General features: G+C 41.4%; 1 protein-coding gene across 1 annotated transcript in view; it reads left to right on the forward strand.

Annotated features, from left to right (window-relative positions):
* Nucleotides 1-19684, forward strand: part of triob (trio Rho guanine nucleotide exchange factor b) — an 84107-nt gene that overhangs the window by 36074 nt on the left and 28349 nt on the right. Inside the window, exons 13-35 of the mRNA XM_083989711.1 lie at nt 1005-1174; nt 1543-1717; nt 6032-6227; nt 6484-6650; nt 9171-9290; nt 10895-10993; nt 11092-11184; nt 11542-11691; nt 11840-11954; nt 12134-12249; nt 13576-13698; nt 14184-14378; nt 14825-14940; nt 15599-15665; nt 15840-15949; nt 16088-16157; nt 16360-16449; nt 16655-16747; nt 16904-17015; nt 17142-17332; nt 17877-17978; nt 18944-19083; nt 19519-19618. Of these exons, the coding sequence (XP_083845837.1) occupies nt 1005-1174; nt 1543-1717; nt 6032-6227; nt 6484-6650; nt 9171-9290; nt 10895-10993; nt 11092-11184; nt 11542-11691; nt 11840-11954; nt 12134-12249; nt 13576-13698; nt 14184-14378; nt 14825-14940; nt 15599-15665; nt 15840-15949; nt 16088-16157; nt 16360-16449; nt 16655-16747; nt 16904-17015; nt 17142-17332; nt 17877-17978; nt 18944-19083; nt 19519-19618 (2910 nt within the window). The remainder of the gene's footprint in view (nt 1-1004; nt 1175-1542; nt 1718-6031; nt 6228-6483; nt 6651-9170; nt 9291-10894; nt 10994-11091; nt 11185-11541; nt 11692-11839; nt 11955-12133; nt 12250-13575; nt 13699-14183; nt 14379-14824; nt 14941-15598; nt 15666-15839; nt 15950-16087; nt 16158-16359; nt 16450-16654; nt 16748-16903; nt 17016-17141; nt 17333-17876; nt 17979-18943; nt 19084-19518; nt 19619-19684) is intronic.

The following is a 19684-nucleotide window of genomic DNA, read 5'->3' on the forward strand; positions in this document are numbered from 1 at the left end:
AGCACGGTGCTCTACATGTGTTACCTCTACATCCTGTTTACATAGACTCAGAGACAGTCCGAGCCATGGTGTTATTAATGAAGCAAGTCTTAAATGTCCATATGGACTAATCTCCTTCACCCCATCTGTCAGTGCAGGTCACTGTGTGTTCTGTGTGTATGTGTAAGCCTTGTTTTTGTGTGTGTGTGTGTGTGTTCTTGCCATGTCCTCGTACAGGTGGATGTTGCCAGCCCTCTTCCCCATCACTTTTTCTAGTTCAGTATGTTGAAAGTACCTTTGGATGCAGTCAAGCACGTTTAAAGGCATCAAATGGTTTACCGTGGAGGCAGAGCATCAACTACACTGGAGGAGAAAGATTCATCTGCACTGATTTTCAGGAAGCAGACGGATGAAGTTACTCCAGATAAAAAGCTCTGTCTCTTTATTAATCTCTAGTTCAGCCTTTAAAAAGAAACAGCTACCAGGCTTTAATAAAAAGCAGTTTATGTTTTGGGAACTCCACACTCAGTCAGTGGACTCCACTCGCATATTTAGCGCCAGTGTTCACATACATCCCAGGTAATGTAGCTTCCTGTGTGTTACTAAGTGGATGATGGTAACAATACCCAAGGCAGACGTGTTTGTGAGCCGGCAGTGTGGGTGTTAGACAGACCGTACGTGCCAGGGTCTCCCTCCTGCAGCCGGGATGGTGTGCCAGGGCTTTGGGACACTGAGCCAATTCACCCAGATGGCTAATCTGTTACAAAGATGACCATTCACAAAACACCAGCTTTGAGCAGAACTGGTTGGATTTAATTCCTATATGTGCCTTCTTCTGTCTGTTCATGTGGCATCTTCTCTATCAACTCTTACATCTGTGTCACCCCCCTCCCTCATGAACCCTCCTCCAGCATGTGTCTGCTTGAAAAAACTGTTAAAAAAAAGAAAAACAGTTTTTTCTGCTTCCTGCTCTCCTCTCTACACTACACTTTAACTGGCTCGCCTGTTCTGTCAATCCCTGTTAGCTGTGGACGTGGTTGGAGGAGCTGCAGAAGGAGCTGCTGGATGATGTCTATGCTGAGTCGGTGGAGGCAGTACAGGACCTGATCAAACGTTTTGGCCAGCAGCAGCAGACCACCCTGCAGGCAACTGTCAATGTCATCAAGGAAGGAGAAGACCTTATACAACAGCTCAGGTTCACACTGTTATTATGCTACACTAAAGCCTTAACATTGTTATATGTAATACACAGCATGTTACTGTAAGGCACACTCAGTCCTTTAAAGCCCCTGGCCTTAGTGATTTGACACTGTTTCTGCAGTCATTGGACAATCATGTGATAGTGAATAAACAGGAAAATTAAGACGAAAGCTGAGGCAGAAGATAGAAGGGAGTTTCTTTTAGAAGGTAAACAGACAGAGAAGGAGCAGGGACTTTATTCAAGGAAAAAAAAACACATTTTCTTTTAACTTCCACAGGGATGTCTTTACAGGAACTAGGAGCCACATGTTTGACTACATACTGTATAAACTGTGCCTCCCCTGTATTTGACTCTCTCCACAGAGACTCGGCCATCTCGAGCAACAAGACTCCCCACAACAGCTCCATGGCTCACATTGAGAGCGTGCTGCAGCAGCTGGACGAGGCCCAGGGCCAGATGGAGGAGCTGTTCCAGGAAAGGAAGATCAAACTGGAGCTCTTCCTCCAGCTCCGCATCTTTGAGAGGGACGCCATCGATGTGAGTAGGCAGGAGATGGGAGTTTGTGGTGTGGTGATTTTGTTTTTCTTTATCCTGCAACATTCAGTGAGAGTGTGGAAGACAGGAGAAAAGCATGTCAAGAAAATGACATCCGAGGGTAAAATAGTTGGGAAAAGAACTTCACTAATGAGCATGAAAAAAATGAGGTGGACCAGAATTTTGAATCTTACAGAAATGAAGGAAAGTGGTGTATGGTGAGAGGAGAAACTCAGGGAAGAAAGTTAACAAGAAAAACAAGAGGAGGAGTAGGAGTGACAAGAAAAGTGCTGAAAGTATGATAAGTTGGAAAGCAATGTAATCATGATGTCTTTTTTTATGCAAAAGGATAAATTATTTGTGGCAAGAGACATACTAAACCAGAATGACTGTGACTCTGAGTCGATAGACCGTGGCACTTTAAATGAGAGACCGAGTCCTGTTGGGAGGATTCCTGTTGCTTCAAAGCTTGGTTGAATTCACAGCGCTACTCTTGCATGTGCTACATTCAGCATTTAGTTCCACTTGACGCATCTCATCCACTGACTCATTCCAATTTTGCCCCCCCCCCCCTCCACTTCTCTCCAGCCAGCAATTGGCTGCATTGTATCCGCTAATTCTTTAACGTCCCACTGTGAGAGTGAATGCTTCTCTCTGCTGGTACTCGGCTATGAAGACTGCGCTTTTAGAATTTATTTTATTTATTTATTTATTGTATGTTTCTTGTGAAGTTAATCACGGCCATCGAATCATGTTTGTTGAGCCATACTATTTTGTCAGATGACTTACATTCTGTCATTTTAGAAAAAAAAAGCCTAGAGCAGAGATGTTGGCTTGTATTCATGAGGGTAATGTAAGTATAAGGAAGGCTTGTGGAAAGTGATTGCAGCAGACGTGGCGACCCTGTGGAGCTTGAAAGAATATGTGCTTGTAGGATAGTGGTTTTCAATAACAATCACATTACCCTTTCTGCTCTGCAGAGGGAGTAACATGATTATTATTACTCCCTCTGCTCTATGTCAGAATTTTCTGTAAAGTTACATCCTGTAATGTCTGCCAAAACTGATTTTTCATGCACATCATTTTTAGGCTAAACACTTTTTGCTCGCTGGTTATGTAGTTGTTATGTTTCTGTTATTACCCGGAACATTTGCTTTGCCTTTTCCGGCTAAAGTCAGTTGGATGTGTTTACAGAAACAACCATCAAGACCCAAACTTTGTGTGGGAGTGGATGACATGGATGGATTGAAAAGCTGAAATATAGCCGCTCTACACACCATTGAATGAGAAAAACATCCACATTATATATGACAGTACAAGTCTGCCCGTGCAAGAATTCTCCTTTACTGTATGCTAATAGAAGCTTTGTTGCTGCTGTAAAGTTGTTGTGTCTGTGTTTTAAGTCTGAAAGAACAGATAAGTCTTACATTGTAGCAATGTGTCATGTCAGGGAACATTGGTGAATCTGCTAATCCCTCTTGTAAAACACCAAAGTACGGCCACACACACACACACACACACACACACACACACATAAACACAAGATTAATATGACACATTGCTCGAGCATGAAGATGGGTGGAGGAGCTATTTAGTTCATGCACTATGACACACCCTCCTGGATGACTGGGCGTGTGTGTATGAGTATGTGTGTTTGAGGTGAGTGCAGGAGTTTAGGTGAGATTCTTCTTATAGAGCTTTCCTCTCGGGCGAAAAAGTATCACTGCACTGCACTGCAGGGAAAAAAAACATTGTCAAAGAAGAGACTTCTCCCCTCTGTTAGTTAGTTTTCACAGTGTTGGTAGCTGAGGGAAATGGTCTTCTTGCACATAGAGGGCATTTTACTCAACTGTAAGCGGAGAGGAGAGCAGAGATTAGATGAGTACCTGGTAAGTCTCTACTTTGTTGCTAGATGTGTAAAATGATAGCACTGGTATTTTTTTTTTTTTTTTTTTTGTATTTTTTTTTTTGGTTTGATGAGATAACTGTGTGTGCTAGCCAAGGAAGCCACAGCTCTATAAAGAGGAAAATGTATTGCAGCAGAATTTGTGTGAAGCCAAATTCATGGTGTACAATATCATGGAGAGAGAATGAGCTTTTTTATTACAAAGGAGGTTTCTCTTTAATTTTAGTGTTTTTTTAAAATAAACATTAAATGGAGAGATACCAAGGTACCAACTTTCATCTATGACAAGCTTTCTCTTTGTTGTTAAGTAATATATACCACAGGTTTATTCAATCAATAATAAACATGAAGAGTAAAAAAAAAAAAAGTTGTGAGAGCGCAGCAGGTGAAATTGTGGAAAGAAGCTGTTTTTGAGCATAAGGTTTACTTGTGACAGTGGATGGAGGTATAGCCTGAGCAGCAACACACTCTATCACAGAGAAGATTGGGCAAAATAAAGATGCTCCTAATTTGTTGGAATTACTTGAATTTGGTTGGTAGTTTGACCTTAAGTTAGCCTTCATAAAGTGAAAGGGGAAACAATAGGTTGTAAACTGACATCTGCTTTACAGAAACACTTGTGCAGCTAAATAGATGATGTCCATCCATGTGTGTGATTCATGTTGTTCATTAAACTCTAAACAGAGCTGTTGCTCTGATCACACCGTATCAGACTAAAAAGTATTAAGTTCTTAAAAGCCAAACAGCTGGTTGTTTTTTGGCTTTTGTAAGAAGCTTGTACTGAATAAAACTGAGCGGAAGAAATAAAATGGCATAATCATATAGTCATTACTCAGCCTGCAGTAAATTGTCACAGCTAAAATGCACAACGATCCATTGCCAAGTTTTATCACTCTGTATCGTTCATGTGTTATGAATAAAACCTCTGTCTCCAGGGCTCTTGATTTACAACATACCATGACAGGATCAGTTCTAGCCTGGGGAAGTACTTGAGCGATATAGGAAATTACAAGTGGCATGGCCTGGGAGGATCGCATTCACATTTAGATATTCAGTTGCTGTTTAGGACACAGCTTTCCTAACCACTGGTCTCCCAGCTTACTCTGGGCACACATGATTGCAGACATGCAACCTTGTGCACCCACTTGATGATGTGATTTAAAAAAAAAAAAAGAGTTTCAATTCAATTTTAAGTGATAGGTGCAACGACAACACCATGTGGTGCAGGTGATACTAAACAATAAGACATGAGAGATAAATGATAGTAGGCAGACAGGTGCTAAACCAATAATAAAGAATTTGGGGTAGATAGAAGTTTGGAATTGTAGCCACGTAGCTGAAAGCATGCATATGTTTTGACGATGTAATGGCTCTTGTACTGTGAATGTTGTTCTTGAAAGTGCAAATCTGAAAATAACATTTGATTTCACACATTTGATTTGATTTCAAGTACAACAACTTAGTCATACCATGCAATTTACTGCTCTTGATCCTTGTACTTTTATTTATTCATTCATTCATTTTGCAAACTAGAAATGCTGTTCTCAATCACAAATGAACTTGGTGAAATCTACTTAATGAAACTTGATTCCTTCTCCATTATGCTTTTAATTAAACTGAACGCATCCTGCAAGGACGCAGAGTAAATGCTTTCCAGGAAAAGGAGTGCTCCACAGCTGTGACAGTAAGCTATTATCACAAACAGAGCAAATCAGGAAGCGGATCATTAAATTCACTAGATTATAATAAGATAGACTTGCACAAAAGGGGAATTATGATTAAAACTTTTTTTTTGTAATATTAGACCTCAAATAATAATGACACCTCCACATGCCTTAGGGCAAGAGGTGGAAAACACAAAAACCAAAGTGTAGAACAGACCTGCAGAGTGTGTTTAAAACAAAAAAATTAAATAAAAAAAAACAGACAGAGCTGGATTGTACCCAGGTCAAGGTGCCCATGGTATCATGATTCAGTCTGCGTGGGTAGTCAGAGACAAGTGCTGACATCTCAGTACATCTGCTTCACCAGCCGTTCATCACCAGCGTAATATGCTATCTGTTATTATGGCAGTCAGTTCAGGGTATTGGATTACAGCAATTAAACTGTCTGACTTGAAAACATCTCTTAATCATAATATTGTAATGTTAATGAAATGGCTGAATTTTTCCCTTTGCCTTCTGTGCTGTGTTTTTTATTCATTTGAATGTTTATTCTGGTAAGATAATATTTGTAAGGCGTCTTGTTGTCCCAGCGTTGTGAAAACCACAAGGTCTTTGATTCGAATACAGTCACTGACCTTTCTCTCCCATTGCATTTTTCCTTTTTACCATCAAATATACATTTGATTTGTCCATTTTATTTGTAAGTTAAACCTTCTTTCTCTACTCTCTCTGACCTTCGACTCTCAGATCATCTCAGACCTGGAGTCATGGAACGAGGAACTCTCACAGCAGATGAGTGACTTTGACACAGAGGACCTGACGCTAGCTGAGCAGAGGCTACAGCATCATGCAGACAAGGCGCTTACAATGAACAACCTCACCTTTGACGTCATCCACCAGGGACAAGAGTTACTGCAGTATGTCACAGAAGTCCAGGCATCTGGTGAGTGAGGGCGTAGAACAAACATCCTGAAGTATTTATTAGAGCACAGACTAAATGCACCTCCCATATAAGACGAATCTGTTGGAAACTACACATTCATTTTATTTAATTTGCAATAAGCAGACACATGTGTGCCAATTGGAGTAAATACCTACTGTAAAGAGAGAGAACTTTGCAAAGACTGAGAGTGGAGGAACAAAGGTGTAAATGCCAATGGCAGCCAAAGATGATGTTCTGAAATGTCCACTCTATGCAGGTGTGGAGCTGTTATGTGACAGAGACGTGGACATGGCCACACGGGTCCAGGACCTGCTGGAGTTTCTCCATGAGAAGCAGCAGGAGTTGGACCTGGCAGCGGAGCAGCACAGGAGGCACCTGGAACAGTGTGTCCAATTAAGGCACCTACAGGCTGAAGTCAAACAGGTATGTACTTGAAGAAGGAAAGGACAAAAGGTGAAACAGGAATAGACAGCTTTAAAAAAAAAAAGGAGAAAAGTTTTTTTTTACGTACAAAAGAGTAGTCCCTGTATTTTACTCGCAAAGCCTGTTTTCAACAAGGAAACAATCTGGAAACTCATATTTAAATAATATGAGTTTTTATATATAGAGTAAAGATGTTCACATATGAATGTTCACATGTATGCATTGCAAAATATTTATATATATATATATATATATTGTTTTCCTAGGGCAGAGGTGGAAAGCCAGTGGACAGTAACATCTTATTGCTACAGATTGTGTTAAAGTGCCACAGAAGGGTCTGTTCTGTCTGTACATGACCATGGGTAGATGACTCACCCTATGTCAACAAACTCCCTCATTTTTCTTTCTCTCTCATGGTATTTCATCAGTCTGCATCTGTCTCTGACTTTTGGGAATAGACTGAGCAGCAGGGTTGGATGTTGAACCAAGGTTCAAGCTAAGAGTGAGACAATTGGAAATTCAGCATACAAGAAGACAAATGGACCAGAGAGAATCTGACTCGCCAGGGGAAGGATAGAGATAGAATTTCAGAGCTTACTGCTGAGTCAGTGAACAACTTGTCAACTCATGGCTCCCTCCTGATATTCATTCAGTATTTGGATAAAATCACAGCAAAGAAAATTGTGTGTACAGTAGTTTTGCGATGTGGCCGACTGATATTTCAAAGCAAAACAAAAGCAAACATGGAGCCAATTTTTATAACAAGGTCTGTTATCATAGCGATGCAGTTGGATAACAACGGGCTTTATGCCTCCGCTTGCAATGGAATTAATGACAAATTGAACAAGAGAAGTGGCAGACATGTAACTCAGACTGAATTAAGTAAAAAAAATACACCCAAAGTGTAGTGTAGCAAAACATTTCAGAAGATGCACTGGTGTCGCAGTGATTGAACCGATCTGACAGTGATGATAATGTGATACCAATATGATGCTATGGTGTTATTTTTACTCATCTGCCTACAGAGAGGCAGCACTTTATACAGCCTTCTATACAAAGCTAGGCCTGTCTTTGCAGCAAATGTTGATTTTTACATGAAAAATGTCTTAGGAGATAGTGCCTGTTTCTTAATCTATAGAATATAGTTTAATAACCTGTGATTTACTAATTTAATCTCACCAATGTAGTTTTCTACAATGTGGATTTCCCAGATTTTGCTGTTGAATACAACTAAACTGCTTTTGCCATCTTCTTATTCCTTCATGAGGAAACCTTTGATATTACATCCCACATGCACCAAATCCTGGGAAAATAACTGCAACTTCTATTACGCTAAAGTTGGACACAGCCATAATTGCAGCCTTTATTGCAGAGTAGCCTGTAGCCTGTAGCCTGCAGGGTTCACCACTGCACTACAGTTACTATTGTTAGTGTGTTTTCTCTTTTTTTTGGCTTCAAATGTCTCAACCCCAGAGGTAGTTACATGTTAGGGCTGCTTTCTGTATGTCATTAAGAAATGGCACAGTTTAAGAATAGGGATTAGGGACAGAGCTGAGGTTATAATAAAGATAAAAGCAATGTAAGCACAGTTAAGTGGTGTCAGCCATAGTGGCCTGATGAAATACTAGAATATGTTATGTAAATCTAACAGGAGGCAATACCGTAGCAATGAATCATATATGTACTCATTACTGCTGATGTTGCTGCTGTTTGTTCAGCCATTATAGTTAAGTCATACGGCTCCTGTGATGTTCAGCAGCCAACACTCATACCTACTCCGCCTCAGGACATTCAAAATGCAATGGAAACATCAGCCCTCTGCCGAAAAACACGAGTCAGAGTAGCGTTGCATCATCACTTTTATAGCTAAGCTTCAGTTGCACCGCTGCCCATCACCCACACAGCAGGTGTGCATGCTGATTCAGAGAGACAGAGGTGTTTTCAGGAGACTAGCCCTTTGGCCCAAAAAAACAACGGGCAAAAGGGATTTTGAGTTCATCTAGCAGAGTGTGTTTGTGAGACAGGGGCGTGTTAGCTGAAGTGATTTTGTGCAGAGGGGATAGATGATAGAGTGGGTAGGTAAGGAAATGCGTGCAAAGTGAGATTTGAAGAGAGTCAAGGGATCAAAATAGGAACAGTGTGAGCAGGTGTAAAGATTGAAGAAGCAATAAGTAAAATATATGAGAAGAGACAGATGAGGGGAAAGAGCAGGGCCACATGGAGAGAAAATGTTTAAGAGCTGATAGAAGTAGAGAGTGGGAGAGAAAATAAATGCAACATATCAGACAAAGCCAGAGCGGGTCAGTTCACACCTTTTTGCAAGTGATTTTATTTCTGTGTTTGATTGAATTAAGTTGTTCTCACAGAATTGAACCATGGACCTTGTGATTGTTGGATGACCCTATCCACCTCCAGAGCCACAGCCGCCCTAGTGCAGCTTAAATTGCAGTGTGTGTAAATTTTTTTTTTTAAAAAGATGGCGCAATTAGAAAACTCTTTGTATGCCTGTGTGTCATGCAGGTGCTGGGTTGGATCCGTAATGGAGAGTCCATGCTGAATGCTGGTCTGATCACGGCCAGTTCCTTACAAGAAGCTGAACAACTACAGAAGGAGCACGAACAGTTCCAACATGCAATAGAGGTAAAGTGAAAAGGAATGTATATAAATACATCAAATCTATGTATGTACCATGCAGGATGAGGCTGCTGACATTGTGAATAAATATAACTTAATCGAAGTCCCTCTCTCCTCCTGATCAGTTTTCTCTTCAGATCTCTTGTCCCTCATCCTCCACCACTTCTGCATGTGGGCTTCTTCAACCTTCCCTTCATCCTTCAACCTTTTACTACTCTAAAACTATACTCGGGTTCATGTCTGCCCCCCCCCCCCCCCCCTCTTTTTTTTTTTATCACAAGACACACATGAAATGGAATTATGAATACTAATATCTACAGTACCTGCCTCTCTTCTTCTTCTCTCTGCTTACCTTTCTTCTTTATTTCCTTCTTTCTTTACCACTGATTATGCAGGGTAAAATTCCTTTGAACTCTATCAAGCTTGGCTCATTTTAATGCAGGACTGTACCTGACCTACTTCTACAGAGCGCTCATATATACCGGTACACAAGGATGCACACTCTGAAGGAGGCTGTGTTTATGATTATTGCTTATGTGAGACTGAAATTTTAACACGCACAATGGTCCCCACAGTACAGGCTAAAAATAGACATTGATTAGAGTGATACCGAAGTGGAGGCGATATCTCTTACTTGTGCCTGATATTATATGTTTGCATTCATTTTGTATTTGATGGCCCCCTTGTAGCTTCAGTGGGCTGTTGTCTCTGGAAGCCAGCTCCCACCAGCAGTGGCATCAATCTTTTCTGTCATTTAGTGGGCGTGGCCATGTGGCAATGCCTGTGCCTCGTCAGTGGAGTAACAGTAGTCGTTGGGCGTTGTGGATAATCCCAAGAGCTTTGACGGGTCACTAGCTGTAGCTACCAACAGACAAGTCAGTCTGCCCTTGACCCAGCCTCCACTGTTCTGAGATCTGTTATGTGATTGCCCATATTATTATACAAAAGCACAGGTGCATGTGAAAACACAGTAATTGTGCAATAGAAAATTGAGAGAAGCAGTAACAAGTAAACATGAAGTTAAAGAGTTTGAGACCGCTTAAGGCAGGAAAATGTCTTATTTATTCAACACCACCACATGTTAGAGGTTGACAGTGATGATGAGAAAACTGGATATCCGTCATGATAGCAACACACTTTCTGCCCTGAAGACAAAGTGCTGCTCAGATGGTGTATTATAACCTCTTTTCTTGCAAATTCAATGATGGCCGAAGCTTTTGGCAGGAAATACTACATTCTTCCTATGTCTTCCCCTGTTTTCCTTCCCTTGAGTCCATGGAATAAGGAGTAAAAGCCTTGTTTTCAGACTAACTGCTGACATAAAACAAAAAAAATCTCCCGTTGATTTATTTCCATCTCCAACAAATCTCATTTCCTCTCTTGTGTGTTCACTCCAGGACCATCTTTATGACATGGCTCTAATCAAACACTGTCTTTATTTATTTTGCCTTTGCTCTGTTGCTCCCAAGTCCTCCACCCTCTACTAAACTGCCCTGCAGGGGCAACTGGAAGCTGGGATTACATTTTCAAAGCAATCATTTTGATTCAGAGATTCATATAACTCTTGTATTTCATTGTTGTTTTTTGTCTCTACCTTTACCCCCATGTAGAAAACACATCAGAGTGCACTGCAGGTACAGCAGAAGGCTGAGGCCTTGCTCCAGGCAAACCACTACGACATGGATATGATCAGAGACTGTGCAGAGAAGGTAAAGGAGAACTAAAGGAAGAAAAGAGCGTCTATGTAGGCAGTGCAGTCTGTACAGCTGCAAATGGCAAACTGATTTGTTTTGTCTGACATTTCAAGGTGGCAGACCATTGGCAGCAGCTGATGCTGAAGATGGAGGACCGGCTGAAGCTGGTTAATGCTTCTGTGGCCTTCTACAAGACCTCTGAACAGGTAACTTTTGTATGTGGTGTGTGTGTGTGTATGGAAGTGAGTGCCACCAACTGAAATACGTGTTACAGGAGCTACAGTACATGTAAGTTTTGCTGTTATATTGCTACATAGCCAACATTAGCATTAGCAGCTGTAGTTGTATCTTTTGTATCATAATTACATTGTATTTAGCCCTTTTTAAGTGTGTTGGTGTGTTAGTGAGTGTGGTAAGTGTGCTACATTCCCTCTTATGAGCTTGGACCAGGAGCACAGTATCGGAGCATGATTAAAACATGAGTTTTCACAGTTGCATTAGTTGGATGAGGGTTAGTGTTTCACCTCACAGCAGATTTATGTACTGAATTATCACTGTCTCAGGTGTGCAGTGTGTTGGAAAGCCTGGAGCAGGAGTACAAGAGAGAGGAAGACTGGTGTGGTGGTGCTGATAAACTGGGCCCAAACAGTGAGTCAGACCATGTCACTCCCATGATCAGCAAACATCTGGAGCAGAAGGAGGCCTTCCTCAAGGTGAGAAATAATGGTATCAAAGGACACACACGTGACACTTAGAGCCACACGTGTAATTAAATTAATTCACAAAGTTGTACCTGCCAGAGAATAACAAAAATATGTCGACCCTGCAAATTACATCTGTTCTTCTTCTGCATACTCACAGGCCTGCACATTAGCCAGGCGCAATGCTGATGTCTTCTTGAAATACCTGCACAGAAACAGCGTCAACATGCCCGGCATGTTGTCCCACGTCAAAGCTCCAGAGACTCAGGTTAAGAGTAAGTAGATGTTTATCAGTTCTCCATCTCGTCATTACAGATGTTGATTAGCTCATTCAACTTTTTCTTTCCACCATTTCTCAACTCACTCACAGATTATAAATAAAGGTGTGTGCTCAGTATGTTCCTGATAAACATCTTGAATAAATGTATTTTGTGTGCTTGCGGTGTTTCATCAGATATCTTGAATGAGTTGCTGCAGAGAGAGAACCGAGTGCTCCACTTCTGGACCATGAGGAAGAGGAGACTGGACCAGTGCCAGCAATATGTAGTGTTTGAACGCAGCGCCAAACAGGTGTGTGCTTGTTTGTGTGGGTCTGTATGTTTCTTGTTGTTGAACTGGCAACAAGCACAAAGATATGGTTGAGCAGGTCAGCACATTGCGTCGTTTGATTCACTGCAGACCACAGAGTCAGTGGGAAGAAGTCTCTCCCTGGGAGATGAATGGATTCCATTTGCACTGGAGCTAAATCAGCAACTTGTCTCAGTTAGCACACAGCTGCAACTTCCATCTTGTTTTGCCTCTCTTTTTAAATATAAAACATGCAGTCTGTGTTTTCTTTGTAATGATACATTTCAGAAATACTGGAAGTGATGTAAGCTGGCAGCCCTGCGCAACAATGACAGTCGTAAGGACAGCTATCATTATGTGGCACAGTAAACTTAAACACTGCGTTTATTACAGAGCGTCGTCAAACATATGTCTCCAACCACTTATTTTACCCTCAGGCAGTGCTGAACATTTCAACCACCTCTGGGATTTTGATTGTAAAAGCTTTTCTGTGTTTTTATAAGAGCAAAAGATCTGAGCCACAGTGAGGATCAGTGAGGATAAAAGGTCAAGACACAAGAACACTCAATATTTTTCAATCAAACAAGTCTTAGATCAGCCAGAGATACAAGGACCTGTGGGATGGACAAAGTTAGCCAGGATCTCCTCACACTGCACTGCACAGGCTGAGCTGACATTTTGAGTGGTTTTTTTTTAACATGACTTTGAAGCAGGTTACAATCTGTGGCCTTAACTCTTAACTCTATCTTTGTGTGTCAGATCTAAGGCTGTTTGAGAACAAGGCACTTGGCTCCCTCTTGTGGTGTTTGGATAGCACAGAGCAGCACACAGCAATGCGTTGAACCATTAAAATTTGATGACATCATAGATATTTTTAGGGCATTGCTATTTTAGGCCGATCCAGGTTTTACCCCCTCTGGGCTCACAGTTCGACTGGACCAGTTCTGCCACTGCAGGTCATGAAGGTTCCACCTGCAGGCCCAGACAAAGCACCCAGACATGCAAATGTGTGACCTTTGGAAAACTAGACATGATACCTCGTATGTTAAACCAACACAAAGACTTATTCCTCTAACACTGTTGCTTTTAAAATGAAATTAATGTCAGTGATCCCCGTCATAAATTTTAATGAAAATGATTGAGAGACTTTATATAGGATTTTCTTTGAGGTAAACTCTCGAGAAATGTCCCACTGGACATGACGTGTTTCATTTGTACCAACTTGTTCCAGCCCATCAGATTTGGATAGTTAATAGAGACTGTGTCAAATGTTGTAACTGAAATCTCTGCAGTGTCATTGTTCTCAGTTGTGATTGGTTGTTTCCTTAGGCCCTTGAGTGGATCCATGACACTGGGGAGTTTTACCTGTCCACACACACATCCACAGGCTCCAGCATTCACCATACACAGGAGCTGCTGAAGGAGCATGAAGACTTCCAGATTACAGCAAAGGTGTGTGTGTGTGTGTGTGTGTGTGTGTGTGTGTGTGTGTGTGTGTGTGTGTGTGTGTGTGTGTGTGTGTGTGTGTGTGTGTGTGTGTGTGTGTGTGTGTGTGTGTGTGTGTGTGTGTGTGTGTGTGTGTGTGTGTGTGTGTGTGTGTGTGTGTGCCTTCCTGTTTGTTTGTGGATCTGTTACTGTGGACAAGGGGACTAAGAGACTGTATGTGTGTTTTTGTGCCTGTTGCTCTGCTTGTTGTGTGAATGTTTGCACAGTCCTGCGCTTCACTGTGAGGCCCATTCCCTTAGCAGTCTATTGTCCTGATTCCACTTTGCTGTGTCACTGTTATTGTGTTAGAGAACAAGCTATTGTGTCCATCAAGCAACACCCTGATTACTCTCCCTCTCTCTTCCTGTGTCTCTCTTATCTACCTTTCCTCTACCGGCGCTGCCTCTGTCGCCATCTCTTCCCCCCCTCCCTAAATGTCTCTCTATTGACAGCAAACCAAAGAGAGGGTAAAGCTGTTGATCCAGCTGGCGGATGGGTTTTGTGACAAGGGCCACGCCCATGCCCTGGAGATAAAGAAATGGGTGTCCTCAGTGGACAAACGCTACAGGGACTTCTCTCTCCGTATGGACAAATACCGAACCTGCCTGGAAACGGCGCTCGGCATTTCTTCCGACTCAAACAAGGCTGTGAGTAATCACCTCTGATAAAAATCAAAGAATACAGACAAATACCCAATGTGTAGGTTTTAAAACCTTGGGTTGATGCCGTATAACGAAAGACTGAAACAAAGAGAGAGCCACGGATACCGTATATACCTGGCAAGAGTTACAATAATAAGGACTGAACATTTCTAGTGCCTTTCTAGTTCAGGATTTAAACAAAATCATGTGATGATTTCATCAAAGAGACTCCCGTGGGCTTTAATTTTATTGTAGTTTCAAGTGTGGGAGCTTGCACCAGGTGGTCAGATGTAGATGGATATTGAAGATCTTCTATCACTGCAGGTTTTATTTAAACATCTCCCAGCAGTTGGATTTAATGAACTGGTGTTCAGAGAAAGCAAATACATCACACACTCGTGTTTCGTACCTGTTCTACATCCCCTAATAGTTGCTGTCTCCTGTGTTTGCAGAGTAAAGACCTGCAGTTGGACATCATACCAGCCAGTGCCCCAGGGTCAGAGGTGAAACTGAGGGACGCTGCCCATGAGCTCAATGAGGAGAAGAGGAAATCAGCACGAAGGAAAGAGTGAGTCCAACACACATTTCTCTGGCACACTATGACCGCCTGGTATTCAGCATCAGAGATTTCCTGTGCAGATCTGGAAAAATGCCTACATGAATAATTCAGTCAATTCCAGCAAACATGAAAACATATTATTTTTCAGTCTGAGTAACATTTGATAGCTGCAGCCAGTCTAGCACCTCCAATTGCGAGAGTTAGTGATAATATGGTGCTGAATGTCAGTTTACCCAGTAAACATGATCACATCATAGTGAACACCAAAATCTTCAAACCCAATCAAATGTGAACAAATGGAGATCGATTTTATGGTGCATGTGAGAAGACGGAGAGATAGTTTACCCTAATCACAGAATATTTCAGTGTTCCTGATGCTGTATGCAATATACAGTAATTAGTCTAAAATGGTTTATGAGGGAAATTCACCCAGGAGGGAGTCATGATGCATTCACATACAGACACAGTTATTTAAATAGCTGTTTTACCATTTACTGAAAAAGATGAATAATTACATCATGTTGTATAATTATGCATATGACTCTAATGGTGAATATAGAAACAGTAACGCTAAGTGAATGCTACCACAGTTTTATATAGTTGATCAACTGCAGCATCTGACCATGTTCCTCACTGCCTCCTCTTACGATGTGTCACATCTTTTCAGATTCATCATGGCTGAGCTGATTCAAACAGAGAAAACTTACGTCAGAGACTTAAGGGAATGTATGGATGTAAGTATTTTACCAACACACACGCGCAAGACAATCGTTCAGTTGATGCCACAATGTTTACACAACCAGATTGAATGTATTTACATTCGAAATTGGTTGCCTTACAGCGGATGAGTTGGCACGGAGATTTCTTGGTTTTTAATTTGTTCTGCTGTGGTGTGTGTGTGTATATAGACATACCTGTGGGAGATGACCAGTGGTGTGGAGGAGATTCCTCCTGGTATCGTCAACAAGGAACACATCATCTTTGGGAACATGCAGGATCTCTACGAGTTTCATCACAAGTCAGTAGACCAGTGATCTGCTATCTACATGAGATATTTCAAGATTAAATAGCATTCATGAATAGTGGCTTTATGACATTTGATCATTGACTCTTGATTCTAATTGTTGTTTCTATAAATCTTTCTGTCACTGTACAGTATCTTCCTGAAAGAGTTAGAGAAGTATGAGCAGCTTCCAGAGGATGTCGGCCATTGTTTTGTGACTTGGGTAAGACTTATACATGTATCAGCTCATATTTCTGCTCTCTTTTCATCACCGTATTTTCCTGTGCTGTAATACGATTAAATACAAAAGCACCTACAGTACAATAGGTCACAAGAGTATCACACATTTGCCTAAAGAAGTAGTTAAAAACAACAATCTTTTGATGTCTTCTGAATAAAGTACTGATGTTATATCTCCTGCGCAGGCTGATAAGTTCCAGATGTATGTGAACTACTGTAAGAACAAGCCTGACTCCACTCAGCTCATCCTGGAACATGCTGGCCCCTACTTTGATGTAAGTAACTACCAGTGCCGCTTGATGTGTGAGTTTACTTTTAGAGTGCATATTATGTAATTTAAGCACTGTTTCTTTGATCTAAATGCAACACGAGAAAATAAAGATAGATGTTCACTGTCTAAACTGGCTGTTATCTTGTGAGCTTCCATAGTCTAATATTGTGACACTTGTACAACATGTTTTCTATCCTTTGGTTTTATAGGAAATCCAACAAAGGCATCGTCTTGCCAACTCCATTTCCTCTTACCTGATCAAACCAGTCCAGAGAATCACTAAGTACCAGCTTCTTCTCAAGGTACAGTATGCATTCACACTCTAAAAGGAAAACTTCTGCCCACACTCCAGAAAGTTTGCACATACAACATAGAGTCGTAGACTAGACCAACCTTTACAGAAAGTATTATCGTCACTAATGAATTGTGTCCTGCACCTTTTGTGTATATGTTTGTAGGAGTTGTTGACATGCTGTGAGGAGGGAAAAGGAGAGATCAAGGATGGCCTTGAGGTGATGCTAAGTGTGCCCAAGAGAGCAAACGATGCCATGCATCTCTCTATGCTGGATGGTGGGTGTATACACAATACAGACACTCATACACAATACACACACACACACAAAACTTTTAGTCCCAACATAAATTACACACACACATTTAAATCTCTGCCCATCCTTTCACTTCACATTTTTTCAGGTTTTGATGGGAACATTGACTCCCAGGGAGAGTTGATACTTCAGGAGTCATTCCAGGTATGGGATCCCAAGACTCTCATTCGCAAGGGTCGTGACCGACACCTCTTCCTCTTTGAAATGTCCCTGGTCTTCAGCAAAGAAGTCAAAGACTCCAACGGGCGCAGCAAATACCTCTACAAGAGCAAGCTCTTTGTAAGTAACATCCAGTTTTAATGTGCACAGACCTGGTTAAATTTTGTGCTGATTACGACAGCTGAGAAGGTGAAGATATACAGTACAGTGAAACATACAGGGGCTGGCCTCCTCCAGGATGCATTACTGTTAATTTACAATTACTGTTGAAGATTTCTTCATACTTGAAACAACTGAAAATGTGACAGTTTGGAGGTCAAAGGTCCAAATATGCCAGTAATGACATAATTTAGAACAAAAATGTCTAATAGGATAAAAACTAGAAAATTTTCTGCAGGGACCAGTGCCCGGTGCGATGGCCCGTGGCCCTAATAAATGATGACATTTTATATCAAAGTGGACAAAGATCAACTTCACTGTGACATCATCTATCCTGCAAAAACACATCAGGCCATTATTAAATTTTGTAAATTTGTGACCATATTTCCTGCAAATTGACATGATGCTGTGAGGTCTAGTTTGGAATACAAACTAATAGCATCTTGTTTGTTTATGTGTCGTCATGTATCACCTAAATTTGTTGTCATGTTTTTCCCCTCCCCAGACATCAGAGCTTGGAGTGACAGAACACGTTGAGGGAGATCCTTGTAAGTTTGCCCTGTGGGTGGGCAGGACCCCGACCTCGGACAACAAGATCGTCCTCAAGGTATCAATGTTCATTTTATTGCTGCAGATAAAGGGGTAACCTTTGGTAACTCTGTGAAAAAGTCCCCGTATGATTTCCCAAGTCAAGTTGTTCACATAAAGAGGAAGAGTCTCCATGTCTGTAGTCCACCTACATTGAATCCTATACTTCCCTCTTTTCAGCCAAGAAAGTTAACTCCTTTGAGGTGGAGTGTTACTCTCTGGTACTTATCACTCATCATCACACAGAAATATTAGCCTCATGGTTGAAGGGTCATAATCCAACTTAACAGGCCACATGGTAGTTCTCTTGCAGTGAGTCAGAAGCATTGTTTTATTCAAGGTGAGTGTGTGTATCTGTGTAGATACTGTTGATGTGATAAACACAGGGACAGAAAGCTGTGTATCCAGGTGCATGTGTTACGATGTGTGAATGTTTGCTCTGCAGCTGTCTGGCTTATTACATAACCGTTGATGACCATCTTAATGTGTGCCTTATATAACACAGTGCCACAGCAGCTGTGGTGCTGCTGGTTGCTAAGTGAAGGAGGAAGAGGGGACACAGACGAGGCTTGTCAAATGCTAAATACAGTGTCTACGCATCGGCCTAGTGACGTAAATAAACACAAGGCTAACAATAAATATCCATAGTGTCTCTGTAGAAGCCTAAGTGGAGACACTGTTGTCGTCATTTAACATTGTGTCTGCATATGTATGTGTGACTCAAGTGCAAGTTTGCTCAAAAGTGGAACAGACAGAACTGTACTTGCCAAATGAGACCTGATACTGGGTTACTGGTCAACAAATAATTAATTCTAGTCAAGCGAACAGAGCAGCTGTGCTCGCTGCGTTTAATGCTCTGTCTTTGTCTTTATGTGAAGAAGGAGAAATAAGGCCGGGCTTCACTGCTGACTTTGCAGCTGCACACACTGCAGTAGAAGTTTTGAATGTAACACTTATCTGATCAAGCCATGTGTTGTGTCCAAGGCTTCAAGTATTGAGAACAAGCAGGACTGGATCAAACACATTCGCGAGGTCATCCAGGAGCGAACCGTACACCTGCGTGGTGCTCTGAAGGAACCCATTCACATCCCTAAAGCCACCACAGCTAAACATAAAGGCCGACGGTGAGACGACAGTCTATCACTCTGAATGTTGTTTATGTTGTAGTGAGGTTAAATGTTGTGTGACAAGTCAGCCAGCAGACTACCCAACCATTCTTGTTTTTCAATTCAGTTTTTAATGTGTTTAATTTGTTTCTTGGCTGCAACTGATTCTTCCAGTCTAGCTGTAGTGTTTCTAGTTGTCATCCGTGATTATTATTTTGGTCAAGTAAGATCGATTTTCAATGGCTATGATGGTGACTACAGCAACTCCTACAGTATAATCCTGTAATTCTCTTTCACAACATCATCAAAATATGTCTTTTACTATCGTTTTGATCTGAGACCTAAGGCGACTGTGCCTTTTAATAATCAGCATTTCCAATCATACCTTGATAAAAACCTAATGATTACTAATGATAGTAATGAAATGAATATAATGATATTGTTCGCTTGCAGAGACGGAGAGGAACTGGACAGCCAAGGAGACGCCAGCAGCCAACCAGACACCATCTCCATTGCCTCACGTACATCCCAGAACACACTGGACAGTGACAAGGTAGGAACGCACGCACACACAAATGCATAATCTTCAATCAGAGTGCTATGAAAAGGACACCTCTTC

Source organism: Trachurus trachurus (assembly GCF_905171665.1).
Source record: "Trachurus trachurus genome assembly, chromosome: 16".
NCBI lineage: Eukaryota > Metazoa > Chordata > Actinopteri > Carangiformes > Carangidae > Trachurus > Trachurus trachurus.